The following is a 22,927-nucleotide window of genomic DNA, read 5'->3' on the forward strand; positions in this document are numbered from 1 at the left end:
ATGGATGGTGTGGCTATATATTCCAGTCTGAGATGGTCATGCTCTAGAGCAGTACTCAGTGGTCCTGAATTTTGTATATAGCACTTCTAAACTTTTATTTTCCAAAGTTATATCTAGAAAAAAAAGGAAATTCTCCTTTGATTGATGAATTATTTTAACAACTAATGTATTATTAAAATGTTTTTATCATTTAATTTTATGCCCACAGATTTAGTTTTAATTAGCTGTTAACTGACAATCAGGTAGTTCTCGCAGCAAGATCTGTAATACTAACAATCTCAATTTCATTGTACTTTTTATGTGATCCATTATTAGAACCAGATGGAAAAAGCTAAAAACCATTGGGTGCAGCCTAGCTGTATGCAACTATCACAATCACAATTTTGAAGGTATTCAGCCTCATTTCCTGCTCCAGGACACATGTAGAAAAATAGCAGTGCTAGACAGATTTTAAGAACAGTGTCATTAATCAGTAAATCACCCTGAGCTTTTTTTTTGTAATTATCCTGGTGTTTTCCCATCATTTCTAGCTTTGACTGGTAGTCCAGGTTGCTGCTCCTGGTGGGACCTATTAAGTTCTTCAACGCCTCTGGCACCATGTCACTTTGGAATTGGTAAAGTCTTACTATCCCTGCATCTCTGCTTTAATTGTGCACTGTGATATCACTGGTACACACTGATAGAAGGTCATGAACCATGTGGTCAACAAAACTCTACAGTTCTTTATGTGTTGCCAAATCAATAATTAATCATGTGCGTTTTTGTATTGCAAATATTTTTTGGTACAGGGAAGTGGCATAAATAAATAACAGGAACATTTTGTAACAAATAGCCAAATATATCACAGTCAGAGAAAGGATGTTTTCATGTTAGAAGAGGAATAAAAAGGAGTGGCAGACCAACAGAAGCTTTTAGACTTGATGAATATCAAGTACTGACCAATGCAGTGCCTGCAGCTGGTTCTCTGTTTCATTTATTATCAGAGCAGTCATGTGTAATGGAGTACCAATGCTCAGCACAGCTCATTTAATTTCTCTATACAATGAACAGTTTGAAAGCTAATCAATGAATAACTTCTTAATTATACTGTGTATTATAATAATCACAACTTAAACAAGCAACTTGAAGCTTGGCATCTAATCCAGCAGTAATATTGGCTTGATACTTCATTCTAAATTGTTTATGAAAGCACAATAGGCTTTCCTATCTGACATGGCTCCTGTATCATACCAGGAAACAATAGCTGGACGCGGGTCAGGCTGGCTACCGTCTATGACAACCCAGTGAGGGTGTGTGCATGTCGGCTTCTTTGATACCCTCTTGGCCTAACAATGCAAGTACTTCCTATCTCGCAGTCTGGGACGATATCATCCTTGCAATTATGCTAAGGTTTGCAGCCTTCTGGGTCATGATGAGAGCCTGTGTGTGAGAGAGTGAGTGAGTAAACTATAATGACTGAGGGAAGCAGTGGGGCTGGGTGTTGACTGGTAAGTCGCAGTGTAATTGGACAATTGTTCAGTTTAACCCCAGGCTCTCAGGGTTCATAAAGGGATCAAAAGCTCTCCTGGTAAATACTATTAAGCAAGAAAGGGGTGGCTGAAGTACTTACTTTGGCTGGCCTTACATTTTTTTCCATGAGAAACTCCTATGTTCCTCATTCATTATGACACACAACAGTCCGGTTGATGAATACAGAGATAACACAAAAAGCTTGGCTGGAAAGTAGCAACTATGGGAAGAGACGCAAGTGCAAGAGAAATTCAGTGTTGTTTCTTAGTCCAACCTCCATGCCTTGTTTGTCCTAATGTTTTCTTGCCTTTTAAAGAAGTGCCTGTGAAAGAAGCCAGGCTGAAATACAGAGTTAGCTAAAAATGAAAAATAAAACTCACATTTATCTTGATACACTGCTGGCTGGTGACAGCACGGTACAATCTCCCCCAGCTTCATCAGAAACAAATCTCCACTTGACCCAATGGAGGCTGTCCAGTCACAGTATTAGAGCTGCACAGAGCTTGGGCAGAGGCCTAGATTCCCTTGGGACCAGGGCGTTTTTGGCATGCACTTTGGTAGCTCACATGATGAGAAGTTATCAAACATTCACATCATGTTAGGTAGCACTACTGATCCTAGATGCCCTATAGATCTTTCAGAAGTGCTATGGAATAAAAGCTATTATAATGGTCACTGCTGGTCACTGTTGACCACAGCATCCACAATTTTGCCAACATGAAGGTTCTGAACCTTCACACCAATGAAAAGTGCTCTGAAATAAATGAATGAAGTTTTGAGACATGTTAGCAAAAGTGCTGAGTGAAAAATTATGGTGAATAACTGTGTGACACAAAAGCGCTTTGAGCAGCCAAAGGAAGCTCCCAAAATAGATGTGGTGCGGTGCATTACCTCACCCCCACTCACATCAGTAAATGTGTCCATCACATTCATGCATCCTAAGCCCTGCTGACATGCCCCACTCTATGAAGCTCACAGTGCATACTAGAGTTTCCCCAGTTGGCTTGCATGCAGGGGAGAGTCAGCAGAACAGAGGCAAATGGTAGGCCTATGACATGACACTTTCAATTTTTTAAAGACCCATATTACAGTGAACCATGTAGTTCTAAAAATAGTCCAGTCTGAGTCTTTTCCGCCATTCTGCCAGGCTAAATTAAGCCTTAGGCCCAGGAGGGGTAGTGGTGGGCAGAGATAAGACAAGTCAGCCATCAGCATTGGTAATGTCTCTTTGGGTGATGGTGATAGCTCCTCATAATTCCTCAGCACTTCAACTTGGCCTAGTCATAGAAGAGCAGGGATAGGCTTGCACATTTCACGAAAAAAAAAAAAAAAAAAAAAAAAAAAAAAAAAAAAGGGGAGACAGATGTAGTTGGACATAATAGGGGTTGAAAAGAGGGTGGGTAGGGGGGCCTACTCATGGTCACAGCTGCAACCTCGCCAGGGGATTGGATGCGCACTTCTAATAAAGCTCTGTAATCAAGTCACTCGTGCTAACCTCCCACACCCACAGAGGCTAACTTGCCAAAATGCCTATCTTGTGACACAATTTGAAAAAAACAAAACAAAAAAAACAATGAAGGAAACAATGGACATGTAGTACATTAGGAAGAATGACGTATTTAACAACCAATATGTGGTGCATAATAGTATGCAGCACATACATTATTGTGCTCAGTGAAGAAATTGAGCCAGATGCTACACTAGTGAAAAGCCTATAAAATCCAATAGGAATTTCCAGATGAATAAGCACACACATACTTAGATCAGAACTGCTGCAATAATTACCTTTTTAGGTGTGCAATATTTTCATTGTGAAAACTTCAGTGGGCGACAGCTGAATACTTCTGCTCAAGATCTAAAGTGGTTGGTCTGACTAATACAGTTTTCAGCTGTGCAAGGTGGCAAGTAAACAGCAGAAGTGGCACACTCACTGGGGAGGCATTTGTTGATGAGACATCTGCTGGGCCGTGGCTTCCCCCCTCTGAGACAGCTTTCAGTAGACCAAGGCCATGACTCAGGTCTGCACCAGCTGCTGGGCCTTGACTAGATCCATTTCACATTTTTCCCCATGATGGTCAGTGGTGCAAATACGCCATTGCCATAAAAATCCAGAAGTGATGCCGATAAAAGAAACTATGAGCTGGACATGAATCAACAGATGGTTTATAAAAAGGGCATTTGCTTTGAGGAACTAACCATCTTCACATTTAATTAAATAGACACTCTTAGTTGGACACAAACGCTGCTTTAATGCACACCAAAAGAAGATTTAGGAACGCACCCACTGTGAACATGCACACGTGTACCGTAGGTAGTTCTGACTGGCTAATCAAACAAAGTGCTTCTATAGATTAATCCTGCTAACACATATCTGTGCTGGTACTCTCTCTTGCTGGCTTCACAAGACTATGATCTTGCAGCAGTACAGAGTTTTGCTGTCAACTGAAATCATCATTAAAAGCAGTACGCATGAACACATCAGTGGTGGGGGTAGAAACGGCATAATTCTCCTTACTATCTGAGACAACATTCCTGTATCAGACATCCTAAACCAGATCACTGCATAACATTAAGCCTGACAGAAGCCCTTTAATATTGATGTGCCCTGCCACTGTAGCATAAACCACCAAACTGCTGTGGCACTGGATAACTGACAATTCTGTAATATAGGTTTCAAAAGTCAGCCTTTCATCATGTGAAAGGAAAAAGCTTTTCACTTCAACAGGTTTCACCTAGAAGCAAATTCAGCTCTTTCTCATTGAGGGGTTAAATTGTTGTAAAATATCACAATTGCTGTTTCAAATATGTGGATATGACAATGCCAATAACCTTATTACATAATTGTTTCCAAACTGTAAGAGGTCTACCAGTAGGCTTGTCTAGGTTTTTCAAAAGAACAGGTCAACTCGATAACTTTAACATTCACATAGGGGGACTGGGAGTTTAATTTCTCGATTATAGCTGATACAGTTAAACTCTTCCCATTGATAAGTTTTTGGGTTGTTTTTTAAAAAAATCCCATCTTGTGTAAAGCTAGTAGAGGGCTTCAGTGGCTTCTAGTTTCTCTGAAATAAAACAAATCAGGATTTCACTGAGACAGACAGAGATTGTATTAGACGCTGCAGCATATTACAAGACCTATAAAGGGCACATAGAGGTCAGGACAACTGTTATAACTAATGTAGTCTGTTTTATAAGATGGCAGTATCTGTTGTACAGATAATCTGCTGCAGCCCATTGTACATCCCAATGACATGTGGACAGACCCAGAAGAAGCAAGCCCCGTCTGTCATAAAAGACTGGGAACTGTGGTTTCCATTCTGCTGAGTCCATTTCCTCTTTGTGACATTAATGCAATAATTTGAAGATCCCAACAGAATAAATTCTCTCATTAGGATAAGGGATTTGGCTATGGAGTAGAACAACAGAGTCAGAGCACACTAAGCCATCATATCTCTCACTCTCTCTCTCCAGCATGTTGAATCCTTGCAGGTTTGAATTAGATTACTAATTTTGAGGCTGTCCTTCCCCACTGTTCTATTTCATGATGCCTTGCCTTCTTGAAAGCACTAACTGATTTCCTGAATTCATGAGAATACAGACACACACACGCGCGCACACGCACCTCTGTCTCCTCTACATCTGTGCACTGAGTATTTGTTTAAATAGTTTAGATTAAATTAAAAAAATTAAACAATTAAAAAAATTAACAAGATAAAAACAAATAAACATGCAAACAAACAAACAGGAAAACACTCATTTTGTTAATATACAAGGTAATTTATACCCAAACAACTTTTCTTTTTTTTTTAACATTAAAGACAAAACATTCTGTGAACATTGTAAAAATGGGTATAGGATGGCTGTTGCTCACTTCACACTGATTTCCTATTAGATTTTAATATATGTGTTATTCTATCTAGTGGAAGAATTGACATTATTTATCTTATCCTGTGGGTAATATTTGGTTTTTTCCCCCACCCAAAAAACACGTCACAATTAGCTCTTTGGCATTCAAACAACTGAGGTTCATTAATTGTTCTTCATTTTAATTGCAGTCGTGTCCTCCTGGCTACAAACAGAAAAGAAAAAGCTTGAGGTTTAGTGGAATTTCTTTTGAAATCATTTTAGCATATATCACTCCGACCCATTCCAAAACTGTTTTAATCTTTCTACACTGTCACAGTAAAAGCACTTCTTGAGCCTCTTTTAGTGCTTACATAAATCCCTTTTCACTTTGTGGTTTGATCTGAAATGTGAACTAAAATACTATGTCCATCATTATCTGTGCACCATTATGCTACATGTACCTTTAACATCTAGTCTATGTTGTGACTGGGATCGAAACATTCAGAGAAAATGGCACAATCAAAATCATAAAAGGAGATACCAATAAGGAAGTATGACACTTTCTGTTCCCTATGTCAGTGGAACTGCGATTGGGTGGTCGATGAACCGATTAGATGTGAATGATGTGAAAAACGGACAAAACACACTTGCACAACAGTGACGTATTTGCCCTTTGAACAAAACCGAAGTAGGGCAGAGAAACTCGGACATAGCACAGAAAGACAAACTTGACAGATGTTATAAAAGGGAACTGACATCAGTTTTACAATACTCACTTAACATTATCTCAAGATGAGTAAACCACTGTGTAAAACTACAGTGTGCAAAATTGATTCACACAGGGTTTTCATCTACAGTGCATCATTCCTAAGCTAAATGACATAACAGAAAAAAAAGAAAAAAAATACTACAAATCGATGTGAATGGCATGCAGGTGCAGTGTCATAATACAGGATTAAATTCCCGCGATCCATGCCTGAAATTGAGTGGGCAGGCTTCTTAAAATAAATCTTTACAAATGACACAGTTTAGCAGTCAAACACGGGTCTGCTTCCTCTCACTCATGCGCTCTACACACAAGAGATGACATCATATTGGGTCAGCTTGGGTTTTAGTGCTCAGCTTGCTATCTACATCTGCCATTTCGAGCGCGCCGTATTAGCCTACATTTACTTTTAACTACTGCCCATTTAATGGAGCACCGTCTCGTGTGCAGGTGAAGATGTCCGGTACAATTCAAGCCATGAATGACTTATATAATAAAACAATGAATGACGTACCGTTGTTGTCTTTGCATTAAATTAGTGCAGTCTAATCCTACAATCTAAATCCTAAACCCCCCACAAAAGCAGAACAAAACAGGGTGTGCAGATCATGATCGCCTGTGTAAAAAGGCTTCAGATAGACGTAGTAAAAGTATGCGTAGTGTCATGCATAGTGGACGTTACACTGTCTCAACCGAAAGCCATTGTGACCGTGCGTTGATAGTAAAAGCTCACTCACAACAATGTGCAATGGAAGGTACCACAGTCATTTTGGACGTGACAGATTCAAACGGACTGACACTCACACTGCGTGAGACTGCTAAAATAACACCATGGACAAGTTTATACACCACCCAGCCACCTTGTCTGTTGCAAAAAAAAAAAACCCCCAAACGTTCACTTCACTACAAGCTGTCATTCGTTTTCTCAGCATACTCACCCCCCGAGGAACAAACCAAACAGCAAAGCTTCTTCTTCGTCAGTTCACAGCGTAAAAAATACCCACAATTCAGCCTAGGCTTTAAAAAGGTGCAATAACGAGCAAACGTGCACACTTCGTTAAAGCCGTTAAAAACCAAACCTACGCACTTAACCCCAGCGAGCTGATGCTTGTCTCAGTACTCACCACCTCTGAGTTGCGTTCAAACAACAAGCCGAACAACGTCGAAAACAGGCGATGATAGTCATTACCAACTTCAGGTGCAACCTAATCGACACTACTACTCCTTTGTATCCACTTTTACCGCTTTGACATTTAGCTACAGTAGCTCAGCCGTTGAGCCAAGAGGAAGTGTCATTTTCAGTTCTCAGCGCGCGAGGCTTTTAGCACGAGCTGTTAACCGTTACAGTGGATGGGGACAAACGTTGACAGCAGCGCAACAGCAGAGTGAAAAAACTACTCACCTTTTGTAAAATTCGTCCTTGGTGAAAACCGTACGCACTTCAGGGTTATTTTGTCCGACTCTAGAGATTTCGCTGTGACTTCTCGAAGTGCTGTCAGTTGGTCTAGACTTCCTGAATGACGGAGCAGCAGGAGCACAACCCCTAGCCCGTGTTTGACAGCCACTCTGACAGACAGGCGGAAATAAAGTTGCCTCGTGTTGGGAACCGACCGCTGGAGGATGTGCGCTCTGCGCGCTTGGTATTTTCCACATAATATATATCTGACTGATTGTTTTGCGTGTACTTTATGCTCAGTTGTTTTGTCCGAATTCAATACAAATTTTTAAAGTATGAATCATTCTTACAGTGGCGCAGCATTCAAAAATAAAGATATTAATAAAGAATTTATTAAAAGTGAACGACCAACGATCCTTTACCCAATTTCCTTTGCAAATCATTAAAGATGCATGGACTGAGTCATCCCGATTCTGTTGCAACTTCAGAGATGGCAAGCCAGCTAGTCTGCTAAATATGCTCAGTACGATGATGCCACCTGCTGTTGTACTTTGGAAGTTTAACTGTAAAATTATTGAGTTTATTCTGCATCAGGGCCGTTTCCAGTAGTTTTTGCAATAGGATGGCCGGGGGAGCGGGGAGACCAATGAAAACCAGTGGAGGAGTAGGATGGGGCACAGGAAACCACAATATTTGATCCGAAACGAATACCGCGTATTCACTAGCAAGGACCTCAACCTCGGATGCAAATGAAGAATATTTGCTGATAATGATTACTGGCTCCTGGCCTAACAGATTCCACTGATACCTTTTGGATGACAAACAGAGGAAAAATGGGGAGGGAGTGTGCGGCGTGGAAATGAGGACATGTGTAGGCATAGATGTAAGGTGAGGAGAATGTGTGGATTGTAGTTTCACTCCTTAATATGATAATAAAAATGAACTCAAGTATTATAATTTTCAGGCTTATACAGACCTGTTTCCTAATACAGACATTATGCCAGAAGTGGCACTTGAGAGTATAAAAATCTAGATCTGTTTAAATTAATTCCATTCTACTGAATAGCTGTTTTGTAATGTGGAGAAACAAGTATTCAGACCATCAATAAAAAAAGTTGTATTCTTACTTATTTTCCCCAATAAATCAAAAGTTTTACTTTTGATTGTTTAAAAGGAACAGTGTGTCATGGTCCTGGGTCTTTTGACCCAGCGTTTTAAGTTTGAGTTTATTTTGTTCATTAGGTTATCTAAGTTCATTTGGTTATTAGACTCCTTGTGTTTTCTTCCCCTGTATTTAAGCTTCCCCTCACCCTTCGTGTTTCATGCTGCGTGTCTTATGTTATCAAGTTTGTATTATTATGCCTAAGTGTTTCTAGTTATTATTTTCCCCTCGTGTTTCCAACCATGTTAAATCTCCCCTGCTCTTCATGCGTTTCATGTCTGTGTCTTACGTTGTCAAGTTCGGGTTGTCATGTCTATGTCTCATTATGTTTCCTGTTTTATTGTGAAGAGGTCTGGTGTTCTGTGTTCATCATGTTCAGTTTTACTCTCCCACTGTGACGTCATTATGTTCATGTGTGCCAGCTGTTTCCTCATGTGTCTCCACTTCCCCTAATCACCTCCTGTGTATTTAAGTCCTCTGTTTTCAGTGTGTGATTGTCAGGTCGTCTGTTGTCCACGCCATGTTTCCTATGCCATGCTTCCAAGTTTCGTGTCTAGGTTTTTCTTATTGTTTGTTTAGATTTCCCAGTTTAGGTTTGTGTTAATTTTGCTTCAGTTTGCCTTGCCCTTTGTTTGTACCTTTTTTTCCAGCCATATTAAACGGCTCGCCTTTTGTTAACATTCAAGTTTTGTTCCCTGTTCCTTGGAGTCTGCATTTTGGGTCCTTTTTCAATTCATACAGTCTGCCCTCGCCAGACTGTGACACAGTGCATGTTAATGGACATCATATAGACATAAAATGTAGACATGCCAGATTTTTTACCCAAAACTACTAATTTACATCATTACTACTTGGGCAGGTAACATGAAACTATGGAAAATACTGTAAAAATACAAACAGACCTGAAAACACAGATTGTAAAACAATACATCATGTTAAGTTAAAAGCAATCACAGATATGGTTTGCCATCAGCCATTGCTTGAGTTATGCCCTAAACATAGGATCTTTACAGTGTCTCTTTGTTGTAACTGGTAAACTATTTAAACATTTATTTCTCTTTTCTCTTCTATAAATGTGAAGTGCCTTTCTCTTCTAGAGGTAGGCCTAGTAACACTCCCAACATCAATTCTTTGTTAATAAATTCATTTTAAGGCAGAATTAATTTAATTAATGTAAATGTATTTAGCATTACTGCCTATTAGTGCAAGCAAAAGTGCTTGCAGAATCATATGCTTTGTAACACTCATTCACAATTAATGATTTATTATCGTGTCACTTTGGTGTTGATTAATTAATCATATTCTGCTGGGTAACTTTATCTACAGTAGATTTATGTTAGAAATCTGAAAATATAATAACTAACTCAAGCTTTAAAATACATTTTATGGAGTAAAAAATACACTATATGTATAAAAGTATTTGGGCACACCTCCTAATTGTTCTTAATTCAGATCATTTCAGTCCCATAGCCACAGGTCCACAAAACTCAAGCAGCCACACGGAGTACACACAATGGCACACCCTGCCTTTACAAATATTTGTGAAAGAATGGGTCATTCAGTAAATTTGAGCATGCCTCTGTGGGAAGTCCATTTGTGAATTTTCTTCCATTCATTTATACCACTAAATGGTGTTGTTGAAAGGCCACACTTGCCACAGTAACTCAGCCACACAGTGGTACACCATGTAAAGGTTACAAAGCAGGGTCACAAAGTGCTGAGGCACAGAGTTGCAACTGTCCCTTAGTATTAAAATCAAAACTGTGCATCAGGAATTTCGTGGTATGGATTTCCATGGCCGCTTACCTCCTGCAGGTGCAGGTGGCCCAGTATTTTTGTCCATATAATGTATCATATTTGAATTCAAAATATACTGGAGCGTCTCATGTTTTGATAAAGTTAAGTACCAAAGTGCATTACTGAAGTGCAAGCTGTCTTCGAGTAGAACTGGGCATTATATGATTAACAGTATTCTCGTCCACTGGCATCACTGGGATCACACTATCACTTTTTATGTCTGTCCAAGTACAACACTGAAGACACCACCTGATAAATTTGCTGTTAAAATGATAACATTTCACCAATTATTTGACAGAATTATTTCACTAATTTAGTCAAATTCATATCTAATGACCAAAAACAATGCCAAAATGATACCAAAATTAAGGATGTAAATGTCAACGTTAACCAAAAAACAAAAACTAATTTCCATAGACTGTCAATGAAAGATCGTTACTGAGCATATTCTGCTCATATAAAGTAAACTGCATTTTCCTAAAGTTTAGGTTTTCAACATAATACACTAAATACACCAAAAAAGGTTAATAGTAAACCATACGTTTTTGTTTCTTTGAATGCTTTTGTGATTTTTTTTGTTTTGTTTTATCTGTTTATTTTTTTTTTTTTAATAAAGCATGCTAAATCTGCTTTTTTAAAGGTTTTGCATACTTGATTCCCCCCAGCTTAAGCAGTTGTAAAAATTCGAGATTGTTTTGTTTTTCTTCAGCTGTCCGTAGATTTTCTGTAAAACTACTATAGAAACACAAACACATTTTGTAGTTCTTTTGGTCACTACTGTTTGAAAATGTTTCTGAGTTATTGTGTGAGCACTGGGGCGAGGAAGAGGCAGCTGGCAGGGATCAGCAGTGGCCTCAATGAAAAAACTGGCGTTCACCAATCACCTTCCGATGCTAATCCTTAGAGTAGTGAAAAAAAACAAAGAAACTTATTAACTATCCAAATGTGATAGGAAATGTGCCTGTTTAGATGTTTTACCATACATTTCAAATCACTCATAGAAAACTTGGCCTCTATTAATTAGCGGTGACTGTTTCAAAGTTTTTGTGCTAGTTCTATTAAAAACTGCGATTAAATGTTTTATACGATTCGTTTATTATCAAAATTCTACCCAGGCGTATTCTTGGACAGCTTGACACCCGGGGGTCCTACCAGTTGTAGGCGCTCTTCCAAGCAAGCTGCAAAACACAAATCGATTGTTTATTTTATGTTTGTTTACATTTTTCGGAGCGCATAAATGACTTCGACTTTGCTGTCGCCCATGGTGGATTATTACAATGATGAAGAAGAACTCGATAGCGTGGATGACGACGACGATCGGAGTTTCAGGGGGAGAGACTCGGAAGAAGGTAACGTTTTCAACAATATCTTCCCCGATTGTCGGGCTCTGTCTAGTTGTTGGAAAAAACGGAAATGCGCGCTTTATTGTATGAATTTGGATGTGTTTTCTTAAAATGCAGCATTTAAGTCGTTTTCCCCCTTCCAGTGGAAACCGTTTGTCCATGTAGCGTAGTATGCGCAAGTACAAAACAAGTTAAAATGTATTTCTCGCTCCCAAAACTGGAAAGCTACTTCAATGCAGCCACACGTTACTTAGTTAGCTTTCTAGCTACGTTTAGGTACACAGTGCCACGAGCAAAGAGTCTGCCTGGTGAGGAACTGTCTCAGAAGTATGTGATTTAAGCTCAGTAAGCAAAGCAAACCGTTCGGTTTTTTCAGAGTTGGCAGCAAGTCGAGCGAAAGAAATAATCAGTGATAAACACGCTAAGATTGCTAGCATTAATTTTTTAGCGTTATACACAAGAGCATGAAAACACCACTGACCACAGTGCCTTGACGTACATGTGCGCTTAAAACAGTGCTCCCGAAGCACAGCTATAAATTTCAACTATTCGTTTTTTTTCTTAAAAAAAAATTATGGCAGTTCAAACGTTAATTAGCCAACTTGCTACGTAACGTTAGCTCCGGGCATTGACAGGTCGGCAGGAAGGCAAGCGAAATCCTGCGTGCTGTGTCCACTGCTCTGCCCTTTTCACACACTTCACTGAGACAGAACGGATTGCAGGGAAAGGGAAAGAAAGACCGGATCAGAGGAAGGCGATGACAACACTGCAAGGTTAGCCAATTCCCTGACATTGACCTCCAAAGCGAACAGCTGGACTTATTTTTCTTCTCCTCTCCGGATATGTTCTTCTAAGCCTAACTACGTAAGCTAGAGTCGGGTTACACTCTTTATCAGCAGGCGCGGCTAACTTATGCTAGCACATTAATGCTAGCCGAAAATGAAAGGTGCTGTGTCAGCTTGAATACAGAGAGGGGCCTTAGTCTTTGCTCGTCTTGACGTTTCAACGTAAAGCCGGTGAATTTTTTTTCGTCAGACATATGTGGTTATAACTTGGTTCCCGAGCTTCTGACATCAAACCAGGTTTGGTGAAACATGCTGGCGTTGTTTCGAGAGAGTTGCTGTTGGATTGACAGCACTACCAAGTTAGCCGGGATCTGTACTGGTAATTACACCTTGCGAAAAGTGCTTAAAAATATAGATCATCACTCTTTCTATAAATGTCATCGAGAAAAAAAGCCCAAGGGCAGTTAAGCAGATGTACCCACTTTAGTTTGGTGTAGCTGAGCGTTTTCTGCAGTCGATTCAAGAATACGTAGAGGTATCAGCTGTTATCCTGGCATACGTGGATTTCCCACTGTCTACATTATCAACCCCAGGGCATTCCCAAGCAGGGTGTAGACCATTACTTCATCTGTGCCACGCACGTACTTTCATCTGCAGATATCTCTGCCATCTGTGCATCAAGGTTGTTTTTGAAAACTTATGCCTGTAAACATTCCTGATATGATCACATGTGAAGTATTTGGGGAAAAAATGTTTTCAAATTTTAGCTGAGAAAATCCTTTCTTTTTTCTTCTTGATTTTCCAGACACTGAGGATGCCAGTGAAACTGATCTTGCCAAACATGACGAAGATGACTATGTGGAAATTAAGGAGCAGTAAGTTTCTTGCCAACTGTGGATAAGCAGCCCTAACCTTTCACTGAAAATCATTTTTGGTGATGAAAGTTTTAAGTTACTGTGCTATTGTAAGGGGGTTGGGACTTTAGCTTTTCTTTCATTGCAGAATGTATCAAGACAAACTGGCCTCTCTGAAAAGGCAGCTGCAGCAGTTACAAGAAGGTAATCATTTTGACTTATTTTCACATGAATGGAGGTGTCAGGAATTATCCATATTTGAAGGACTCCTGCCTTTTATTGTGTGGTACTGTGTGTGAGCATGAGGATTAATTTTGACTTGTCAAGGGCATAGCTAAAACCTTACTTATTAGTCATGGTGCTTAGTGGTTAGGAATTACATCATCAGGCAGAAGAGCAGTTTAAAAGTGCTCGCTTGTCATTGGCTAAAAAGATAAAACAGTGATGACAAATGGCCCTCTGCCATGAGCTCATTTTTATTGTTAAGACTGTCTGTTGTTTACTGATGCAAACTGCTTCTAAACTGCTGAGTGAGCTGTTTGAAAGTACTGTCAGCTATCCCAAAAGGCTTTTACTGCTCATGCTGATGATTGTAGAAACTGCAGAATGATAAGTTGTTTTGCAAATCCAAAAGTAATTACAGTGTCAGTGTATTCTAGTCTACCCTGTGGTTCAGTGTAAAAGGTGTGGCAAAAATAAATAAATAGTAGTGGGTAGTCTACAATACTGTATGGTGTGTTTTCATGAGTGAACAACGCCCAGCATTAATATCTAAAACACATTTGTCTTGTCAGGCACACTGCAAGAGTATCAGAAGAGGATGAAGAAGTTGGACCAACAGTACAAAGAGAGACTTCGGAATGCAGGCAAGAACATGAAGTGCTTTACTTCTGATGCATCCATGCCAACCAATGTTGGACATGCTGTTTAGATTTAAGGAAGCTTTCTGCTCTAGTTTGGCTTGTTTATTCAGGGAAATGCACAGAGCTACAGACGACTGTGTGTACCTGAAAATAAAAATAGCCGCTACCATGGATTTAAGAAGAGAAGTATGGGTAATGAAAGAATCAAGCCAATGTCTTGGTTGGACTTTTTAAACTGCAATTTTTCCCACACACTTAAATTGACCTTCCCATATAAGGCCTTCTTTTGAGGTGGTCTTCAGTATCATTAAGCTGCTTCGTAAGAATAATAGTAGTCCTTGTTCTGCTCTGGAGATCTGCTGTGAGCTGGATAATATAAACCTGCATCTACTGCAAACTGATCCTACGCTAGGCTTAAAAAGATGACAAGATATAGTTCCAGGTGGTGGAGTTGGGAGTTTTAGCCACATTATCAGAGACTCACTGAAGAGACAGCTGACGATATTGCTCAGTTACTTGTTATAAAAGCTATATATGTATATATTTTAAGTTTTTTGGTGGTTGACTTCACACAACATGTGTGCCTTCTTCCGCAGGGCTCCTGCTCACATCCACATGTCCCAAACACATAAATCCATGCGATGCACTTAACTGTATTGGGTGGAATGAAAGCGCATACTGTCTACTCATTTAAATTAACAGGATGCTGTTTTGTAAAAAACTGAGCAGCTTCTCTCTGTTTCCAACCTGTCCTCTAACCATTCGGCTGCTTTAATTATATTGGATACTCGGCTTTTGTTGACTCCGTAGCTTGTCTTGTTTGTGATCAGCTTTCTCCTTTGCTTGCTGTGTGCCAGAATGGAATGTACTTAGTTTTTTGCTGATCAAAATGAGTGTTTATTTAGTTAGGAATGCAGTGCCAAAAGGCTCTGGTAGTACACTCATAATCACTGCAGTGGAGAATAGAAAGTATGTAATTACCAATGATCAGTTAATTTCTAATGCTAAAATGACTAAAAGATAAACAGTCAGTGCCTTATTGTTCTCGGAGTTTTACTTGAACTTCAGTATTTTACTATAAGCTTCTGGTACTTTGTGCTCCTGTGCTATAAGCATTCTCTTTTATGATTTTTGAGGGTAAATAAATTGAATTTAATGACACAGAACAACGGTTTGCTTCATGTGACCAGTTGTGCTTTATTTTTCCCATTTACAGATCTATTTCTCCAGCTTGAGGTAAGTGCAACAGTATCTCAGATGGTCTGACGCTAATGTAAAATCAAAATCAGCCATTATTTTTTTTATTTTTTTGGACATACAAGCATAAATTTCTTCTTGCTTTGTACCTTCTGCAGACAGAGCAGGTGGAGAGGAACTACATCAAGGAAAAAAAGGCAGCAGTGAAGGAGTTCGATGATAAAAAGGTTGAGCTAAAGGAAAACCTAATTGCAGAGCTGGAGGAGAAAAAGAAGATGATTGAGAACGAGAAATTAACAATGGAGCTGACAGGCGGTAAGGGAGCCAGAACAGGATTATTAATCAGGGACTTGCTCAGCAAAAGAGAGATGGGGTAAAAAAAAAAAAAAAGTATGTGGGTGGCTGTATTTTACTTCTTTCTACATATTTTAATATTAAGTCATCAAATGAAATCTGAGTTTTCAGATACAGTTAAGATGCTAACCTCTATTCATCTATGCATCTGGAGCTCACACTCATATTTCTTCTATTCATAGACTCCATGGAGGTAAAGCCTATCATGACCCGGAAGCTGAGGAGACGGCCCAACGATCCAGTCCCAATACCAGACAAGCGGCGAAAACCTGCACCAGATATCCTTTGCATAAACTTGTGACTGTAAAATATTCCAGATTATTTATACTTGTAGAATTTGTTCTTGAGATACCTTAAAATAAATTTAAAAAAATGATTTTGTGTCTTAAAAAACCCCCAAAAAACTTTCTTTAACTCTTCAAACCTCAGCTAAATTATTTGCTAACAGATGAGCAGATAATGGAAGATTTAAGAACACTTAATAAGGTGAGTGCTTCTAAATTTCTAGATGTGATATGTTTTTGGAAAGCAATATAACTCAGCAATTCCTTATAATAAATCTTTTCAACCCTGCTTTTTACAGCTGAAATCACCAAAGCGACCAGGTATGATTGCACGTGCCTTCTACTACGGATTTTTATAATGAACATTTATGTGTGTACTGAGTTACCTCTCAGACGAAGAGAGTAGCATTGGTCTTCTGCTAGGAGAAAGGGTCAATAAAATGCATCACAGTAATATTTTGTTTCTTACATGTATATTAGCAGGGGGTATTAATCGGGTGTTTCTCCCTCCCTAGTGTCTCCCTCATCTCCAGAACATGTCCCCTCTGCTCCCATGGAGAGCCCCACCCAGCGTTATGAGGCCCGCATCGAGGATGGGAAACTTTACTATGATAAAAGATGGTGAATTTCAAGTTTTAATCTGTGCATCTCTGACACGATAGCAATTCATACACAGCGTCGCCACTAGATGGCCACATTGTTATGCGTTGGATGTTAGCTTGAGCCTGTAAAGATATTTTACAACCACTGTGATAGCAGCCTCATTTTTTTTCTGCGCTACAGAAAGAGAGATTGCTTAGGAGCTGCTGAATACTATGCTTAAAGGCACTGTTAAAAATGCATATTTGTAGAATATGTCTGCACAAGAACCAGCAACGCACTCCCTGCTGTTATGCCAAAATAAGATTGAAAATCCCTGAATAGACACAGCCCTCCCTTGCCCTTCTATTTCAGAGCTGAGTTGTGAATCAGACACGTCAGAGCATAAGGTCATTTGAAGATGGGTAAAAATAATAGAATTCTGTCCTATTAGCTGCTCATATAGACAAAGTAATTTGAGAAGACAGAGCTATGTGCACTTTTCTTTCAAGGCAAAGTCTCATTTATTGATGGCTAAAGAAGATGCCACCACTGGAAAGCCTTCTCAAAAAGCCACAGGGAGGCACATGCGTCATTATTCTTCAGTGGGCCCTTAATAATGAAGTACCTTCTGTCAGTCTCTTCCTCTAGGTTTGTTCTGTCCTCTATAAGGTTGGAGCTATTAAAAAATAACAGACTTTTTGTTTTGATTTTTCATTCCAATTATCTACTTAGTGCCTTCTCAGGAGTAATGTGGTTTATTCAGCTGGGTAAAATTATTTATAATGAACTTCCCTCCAGTCTGCACTTGTTTGTTTGATGTTTAGTCTGTGTGTGTTTATGCTGACAGGTACCACAAGAGTCAGGCCATCTACCTGGAGTCAAAAGACAACACAAAGATCAGCTGTGTCATCAGCACAGTAGGAACCAATGAGGTGGGTTTTAGTTCTCATTCCAAGCATCAGCATCTCATTCAATTGCGTACAGAACTGTATAATTAATTAAGATTGAAGTATTCTGTGTATATAATCTTTAAAAAAATTGTCATTCCTATAAGATGACCAGACAAGAAGACCATAAGCATTGTCCTATCCAATAAGATAGTCTAAGCTCGACATCGTATGTTTCTCCATGGCATAGCGCTCAGTTGTTTTCCAAAAAAACATTAAAAAGACATCAGCAAGACACACTGTTGCGCGGGGCAACATATTCCATCATTACCAGACTCTATGCCACATGTACTATCCTGCTGCTGTGAATAGTCACCAGAGCACTAAATGTTTATTGATAAACAGCTGAAAATAGTCTCTGAGTATACAATTCTGTTTGAGGAACATCTGCTAAAAAGTATGGTGCCCAGCTGTTTTAGGATATTAGGGAACAATTTGGGAGGGAAAAAAACAAAGGAAAAATCAAAATGACATTTGAGACCAATTGTGCAGCAGTTGTACTTCTGGGTTTCCACAAGCACATTACAAGCTTGAAAATGCCTTGCTTTTTTCTTTTTTTTCTTTTCTTTTTTTTTTTTTAAGTTAATATATTGTATTGATATCTGATAGGACTTCTGATAGCTTTTACAATTTACTAAAACAACAATAACACATCCTCACATAAGAAAAATGGTACACCCTCTATTAATTCTAAGCTTTTTAAATACAGAGACATTATAAAACTTATGACTCCCTTTCCAGGTTTTAAAAGTTAGATGAACAAAACAGGAATATTGAACAATTTCATTATTTATTTAACAAAAATAAAAACGCACACACCATGATTTACTGTCTTTTAGCAGCAGTGACTTTAAAGGTATAGTAAGTAATTTTTTGCGATTATTTAAGAGAAAAAACAATGTTGTAATAATAAATGTCCATTGATGAGTGTGTAATTGCACTTTTCAAGAAATTAATAATCTCACAAAACACATAGGGGCATAACCTGGTTTGTGAAAGTCACCATGGAAGTTACTGTTTCATTTTTATGTATGTGGGTTGAGACCAGCTACATACATAGTTTGTCTTATAAATTCCTGATAAATTAAAGATCACAAACAACTCTTCCAAACTGTACATGGCCATTAAAATTTCTACATGCATCCTTTTGACATCTCTTTCTCATTATGCCTTTCTCCTCCCTCATTTCCACCTAATCCTCTTCCTCCACAACTCAGCCCTCATCTCCTGAACTGAAGGCAGGGGGCTAACACACTAAAATGTGCATAAATTAGCTTATTGTTGCAATTTCTTATTGTCAGCAGATTACATATGCAACCCTCTGGACAGCTGACTATGAGCTGGCTAAACAACAACAGCTGGTTGTAACCTAACATTTTGACAGCTAATGTCAGGCTTGAGTGTACTTTAAAAAAAATAAAATAAAATTGCACTTTCACTCTGGTAAAAAGTTTGTTTATGTTCTCACATTGTATGAAGGTTTATTTTCCAAGTTTCAGAGTCCAAAAATATTAGATTCAGGGAAATTTCTTTACTAATGCCAGGAAACAGCAGCTAACATCAGTAATGACAACAGCACTTACCAATAGAAATGTGCAAGATATGCTCAACAACTCACCTCAGAAATGCTGTGATCAGACACAAGTGAGACTCACTGACTAATCGGTCTGTATCAGACTTCTTTAAAAAAGCTTTATAGCCTCTTCCAGAGTAAATAGACATGGACACATTATTGAGAGCTAAGGTAAACAGCAAGCTGACTGCCTATACTTCAGTACACATGAAGGGTGACCAGAGTTGTTTGTCCTACTGCGAACGCCGTAGCTCGGATTATGCACCTGAATTAGGAGAGGTAATGCCTGTATTATTCTTCAGTGGAAAATCTACATTGTAACGAAACAGGAAACCCCTTTTAACTCTACACTCCACCCTTCCATGCCATCAACTCAATGTGTAGTTTCTTTTCTCGACAGGTGCGTGGATGGTCACGGCATAGATTTCCCGCAGTATAAATCAGACTTCAAAACCAGAATTCAGTTAAATGAAATCTACTGACATCTACGTGGTTAGACAGCTCTCTTAAGGTCCCGCCACAGCATTTTAATCAACTTGACGTCTGGAGTTTTAAAAAGAATCAAGGTGTTGCAATGGCCATTCAGTCGTGCTCAGAGGAGTTTATGGTTGACACAATGCCTGTAAGGTGCTCAAGTCCTGTAGGTTCAAAACAAACCCCAATCAAGCCTGTCTGTAGTTCTTGGGGTTTTGGCAGTTTGTCTGAGCACTGTATGGTGGCCTCATGGTGAATTTGCTGGAACATCTACATTGGAAAAACTGGTAACTGCTTTGTACTTGTGAATAATCTTTCTCATTGTAGAATAATGAACTTTACTTTGTTTGGAAATTGCCTTTTAACTCAGGCAAATGTTACAACTCAATACGGTTTTACCTTTTCAGCTAACCTTTCCCTTATGTTCATTAATAACGATAGACAAAGTTATTCATTACTGATTTTTGAATGAGGGTAACTTCTCCCTCTGGTATAGCCTACATTATTTGTTGTCATGCTTGATGTCTTTGTGCAGCTCCCTTTTTCTGTTTGTGCCATACATTATGCATTATGATGGGTGAATACCATTACATTAATGAAGTGCAACATTAAAGTTTTGCTTGAGTAGTTGAATGAAAATGGATATCATCAACTGTTTCATTGCACAGATTTGACTCTTTTTTTTTTTTTTTTTTTTGATTCACAAAACAAAATTTATTAAAATGGAAGGAAAACTGTTCATTTTTAATGTTAAATGTGAATTTATTCATGAGGAACTTTTCCAGCTTCCTTTTAACGTGCACATGAAGAAGAAAGCAGTTTGGCTGTATTGAGGGTTTCTTCTGTGTGTGATTTCCAGATTTGGGTGAGAAAAACAAGCGACAGCACAAAGATGAGGATCTACCTGGGGCAGCTGCAGAGGGGAGCGTTTGTCATTCGTCGGCGGTCGGCTGCGTGAAGCATTACCACACCCAATCCCATCTGTGCGTTTACCCATCCATCCAGCCAGTGGCTCATTCATCCAGTTTTGGAGTCTAACATGTGGCCTCACATTCATATTTCATTATCTTATATACACTACCCCCTAAAACACAAATATACACAGACGAGGTCTTCTGTGGCTATGAATATCTCATCCAGTTTTTTCCCCTCATTAACCAAATGCTACTGCAGTGAACATGGCCAGATATCCAACTGTTTTCCAGCCTTATATTTGTCACTATGTGGCATGCATGTAAAACTGGTTTGTGGTCACAAAGATGACTTGTTTTGATTACAAATCTTTCCAAAGCAATCTTATTTACATTTATCATTAAGTTATTAAGTAGTTCTCAAACAGCCTGATTTGAATAACAGAAAAACTAGCGATGTGTGACTGATCAAGTACTGGAGGGAAAGAAAAAAACTATACAACCGAGGAACTGCTGCAGGTTGAACTGAATATAGAAATCCCTCAACTAAAATTACAGTTACTTTATACAGGAAGCAATGCCATTTTCAAGAATATGCCTTTTTTTCCCCCAGTATCATTATGAAGTAAAAGTTTCTTCCTATGCTGATCTGATGATTTTTTTTTTTTCTTCATTTTTTGTAATTTGTTATTTGAGAAATGTTTTTTGTGACATGACCTTCTCCATATGTGAAACTCCTGGATTAGTTTACCAGTATTTGCATGTGGAGCATTATTTTGTGATTTGTACTGTATTCCATTCTATTAAAGATGTTTTCTGCTTAATTTCAAGCTTCAGTTTTATTGTTTGTTTGTTTGGTTTTTGTTTTGTTTTTTTACTTTAATATGAAAAGCACCAAACCACAGTTGACAATCTAGAAAAAAACAATTCACAACACAAAAACCATTATTTATGGGTATTTAAGACACTTGAATAACACATAGGCCTGTATTTACTGCTGGCATATAAATTAATGACTTGTTAGTTTGGTGTCGCTTCAAACAACTGAAAGTAGTGGTTCTTGGTATGATTTGAGTACTGGCCCTCATGAACTGGGAGCCTCTGGCTTTTGGGCTATATTTATTTGGAGAGAAATGTTCAGGTGATTATTTTGTACAGGGACCTCATTGCTGTTATTTATGCAGAGACTAGTTCTTATATAGTACTTTTCTTTTTTTCTTTTTTTTTTATTATAGTATAGTACTTTTCTAATGCAGCATGTCTCTTTCACACATACATTCAGAGAAGCAATTTTTCCTACATCTTAAGCGCTTTCTAACATTCACAAGCATTCACATTGTAAAAAAGCATCAGTATTTTCCCCAGGGATACTTTGAGAGACTTGGTAGACTTCCAGCCTTCTGACTAGTAGATGACCTGCTTTACCGCCATAGGCACCCCTCACCATAGTAGCACATGTCTTATACTGGTCCTTTATAGGTCCTTTATAGGCCCTTTATGGAATCCTTAAATTTATTTTGTCTGAAAAATGTCTCCAGTCCCCAAAAGTCCCCTTATTTCTGATTGGCTTCCCCTCAAAGAACTTTGAACTTCCACTTTGAAAGGGGAACAGTGCAATGAAAATTTATGAAATTAAGTGTATAAAAATATTTTACTGAAAAAGTGGTTAAGTTGATATTTGTTCTGGAACACTCCTTCAGTTATAAAACCTTTACATGCCTAAAAAAACCAAACAACAACAACAAAATAAAACCCAATGTGAATATCTTGATGCAGTAATTAAATATTAAACTTCATCAAACTTGGCACAAAAAGTGAAACATTTGTATTTGATTATTTCTTTGTTACAATAATGCTTGTGGGTAAAAAATAAAATAAAAATCTTGCACTCTTGGAAAGCCTGTTTGTTTCCCCATAAATGGTGTCACAGTAGTGAGGAGTTGAGTACGTGGGTTGTGCTCATAAAAAACGTGTCAAATCTTCACTGCCAATGTCAAACAGCTTGTTCTCTGGGTTGGTGTCATTTTGTCTAAGAAACATGACGTATTGGTAATTTAACAATTAATTAATTAAACAAACAAAGGCCTCATTAGCATGTGGAAGAATCATACACAGTCACAGAACCCTGGCACCTCCTCCTTGGCACACATTCACTTGACACCAATTTTAATTTACAGCACGAAAAAGGTGATGTGTTGATATGCTCCAACGGTCCAAAAAGTTCTGTTGACCTTTCACTTTGTTTTAAAAAATTACCTTAATAATAATTCATAAATTAGAT

General features: G+C 38.5%; 2 protein-coding genes across 8 annotated transcripts in view; one reads left to right on the plus strand and one right to left on the minus strand.

Moving 5' to 3' along the window:
* Positions 1 to 7,727, minus strand: part of taok3a (TAO kinase 3a) — a 64,398-nt gene extending 56,671 nt beyond the window's left edge. For 4 of the 6 annotated variants that reach the window (XM_086315231.1, XM_086315226.1, XM_086315230.1 and 1 more), the window contains exon 1: positions 7,527 to 7,727. The gene's annotated coding sequence lies outside the window, so the exon portion shown is untranslated. Of the gene's footprint in view, positions 1 to 7,062; positions 7,207 to 7,248; positions 7,439 to 7,526 lie in introns of those variants that run through there. The other 2 variants (XM_086315227.1, XM_086315228.1) reach the window with 2 other exon arrangements.
* Positions 7,728 to 11,612: 3,885 nt separating this feature from the next.
* Positions 11,613 to 21,470, plus strand: suds3 (SDS3 homolog, SIN3A corepressor complex component). Of its 2 annotated transcripts, none has more exons than XM_086315241.1 (12): positions 11,613 to 11,828; positions 13,413 to 13,482; positions 13,610 to 13,665; positions 14,256 to 14,327; positions 15,541 to 15,560; positions 15,680 to 15,836; positions 16,058 to 16,153; positions 16,300 to 16,361; positions 16,459 to 16,480; positions 16,675 to 16,780; positions 17,589 to 17,673; positions 20,595 to 21,470. In XM_086315241.1, exons 1-12 carry the CDS (start codon positions 11,717 to 11,719, stop codon positions 20,691 to 20,693), a joined length of 957 nt encoding a protein of 318 aa, XP_086171367.1. In that variant the 5' UTR covers positions 11,613 to 11,716; the 3' UTR covers positions 20,694 to 21,470. The 2 variants fall into 2 exon arrangements, with proteins under 2 accessions (XP_086171367.1, XP_086171368.1); XM_086315242.1 differs by lacking the exon at positions 11,613 to 11,828 and adding an exon at positions 11,976 to 12,595.
* The last annotated feature ends 1,457 nt before the right edge of the window (positions 21,471 to 22,927 follow it).

Source organism: Aulonocara sp. 'chitande type north' Nkhata Bay, linkage group LG12, assembly GCF_057382095.1.
Source record: "Aulonocara sp. 'chitande type north' Nkhata Bay isolate Kocher_YH1m ecotype deep benthic linkage group LG12, A_spYH_male_GT1.1, whole genome shotgun sequence".
Lineage (NCBI taxonomy): Eukaryota > Metazoa > Chordata > Actinopteri > Cichliformes > Cichlidae > Aulonocara > Aulonocara sp. 'chitande type north' Nkhata Bay.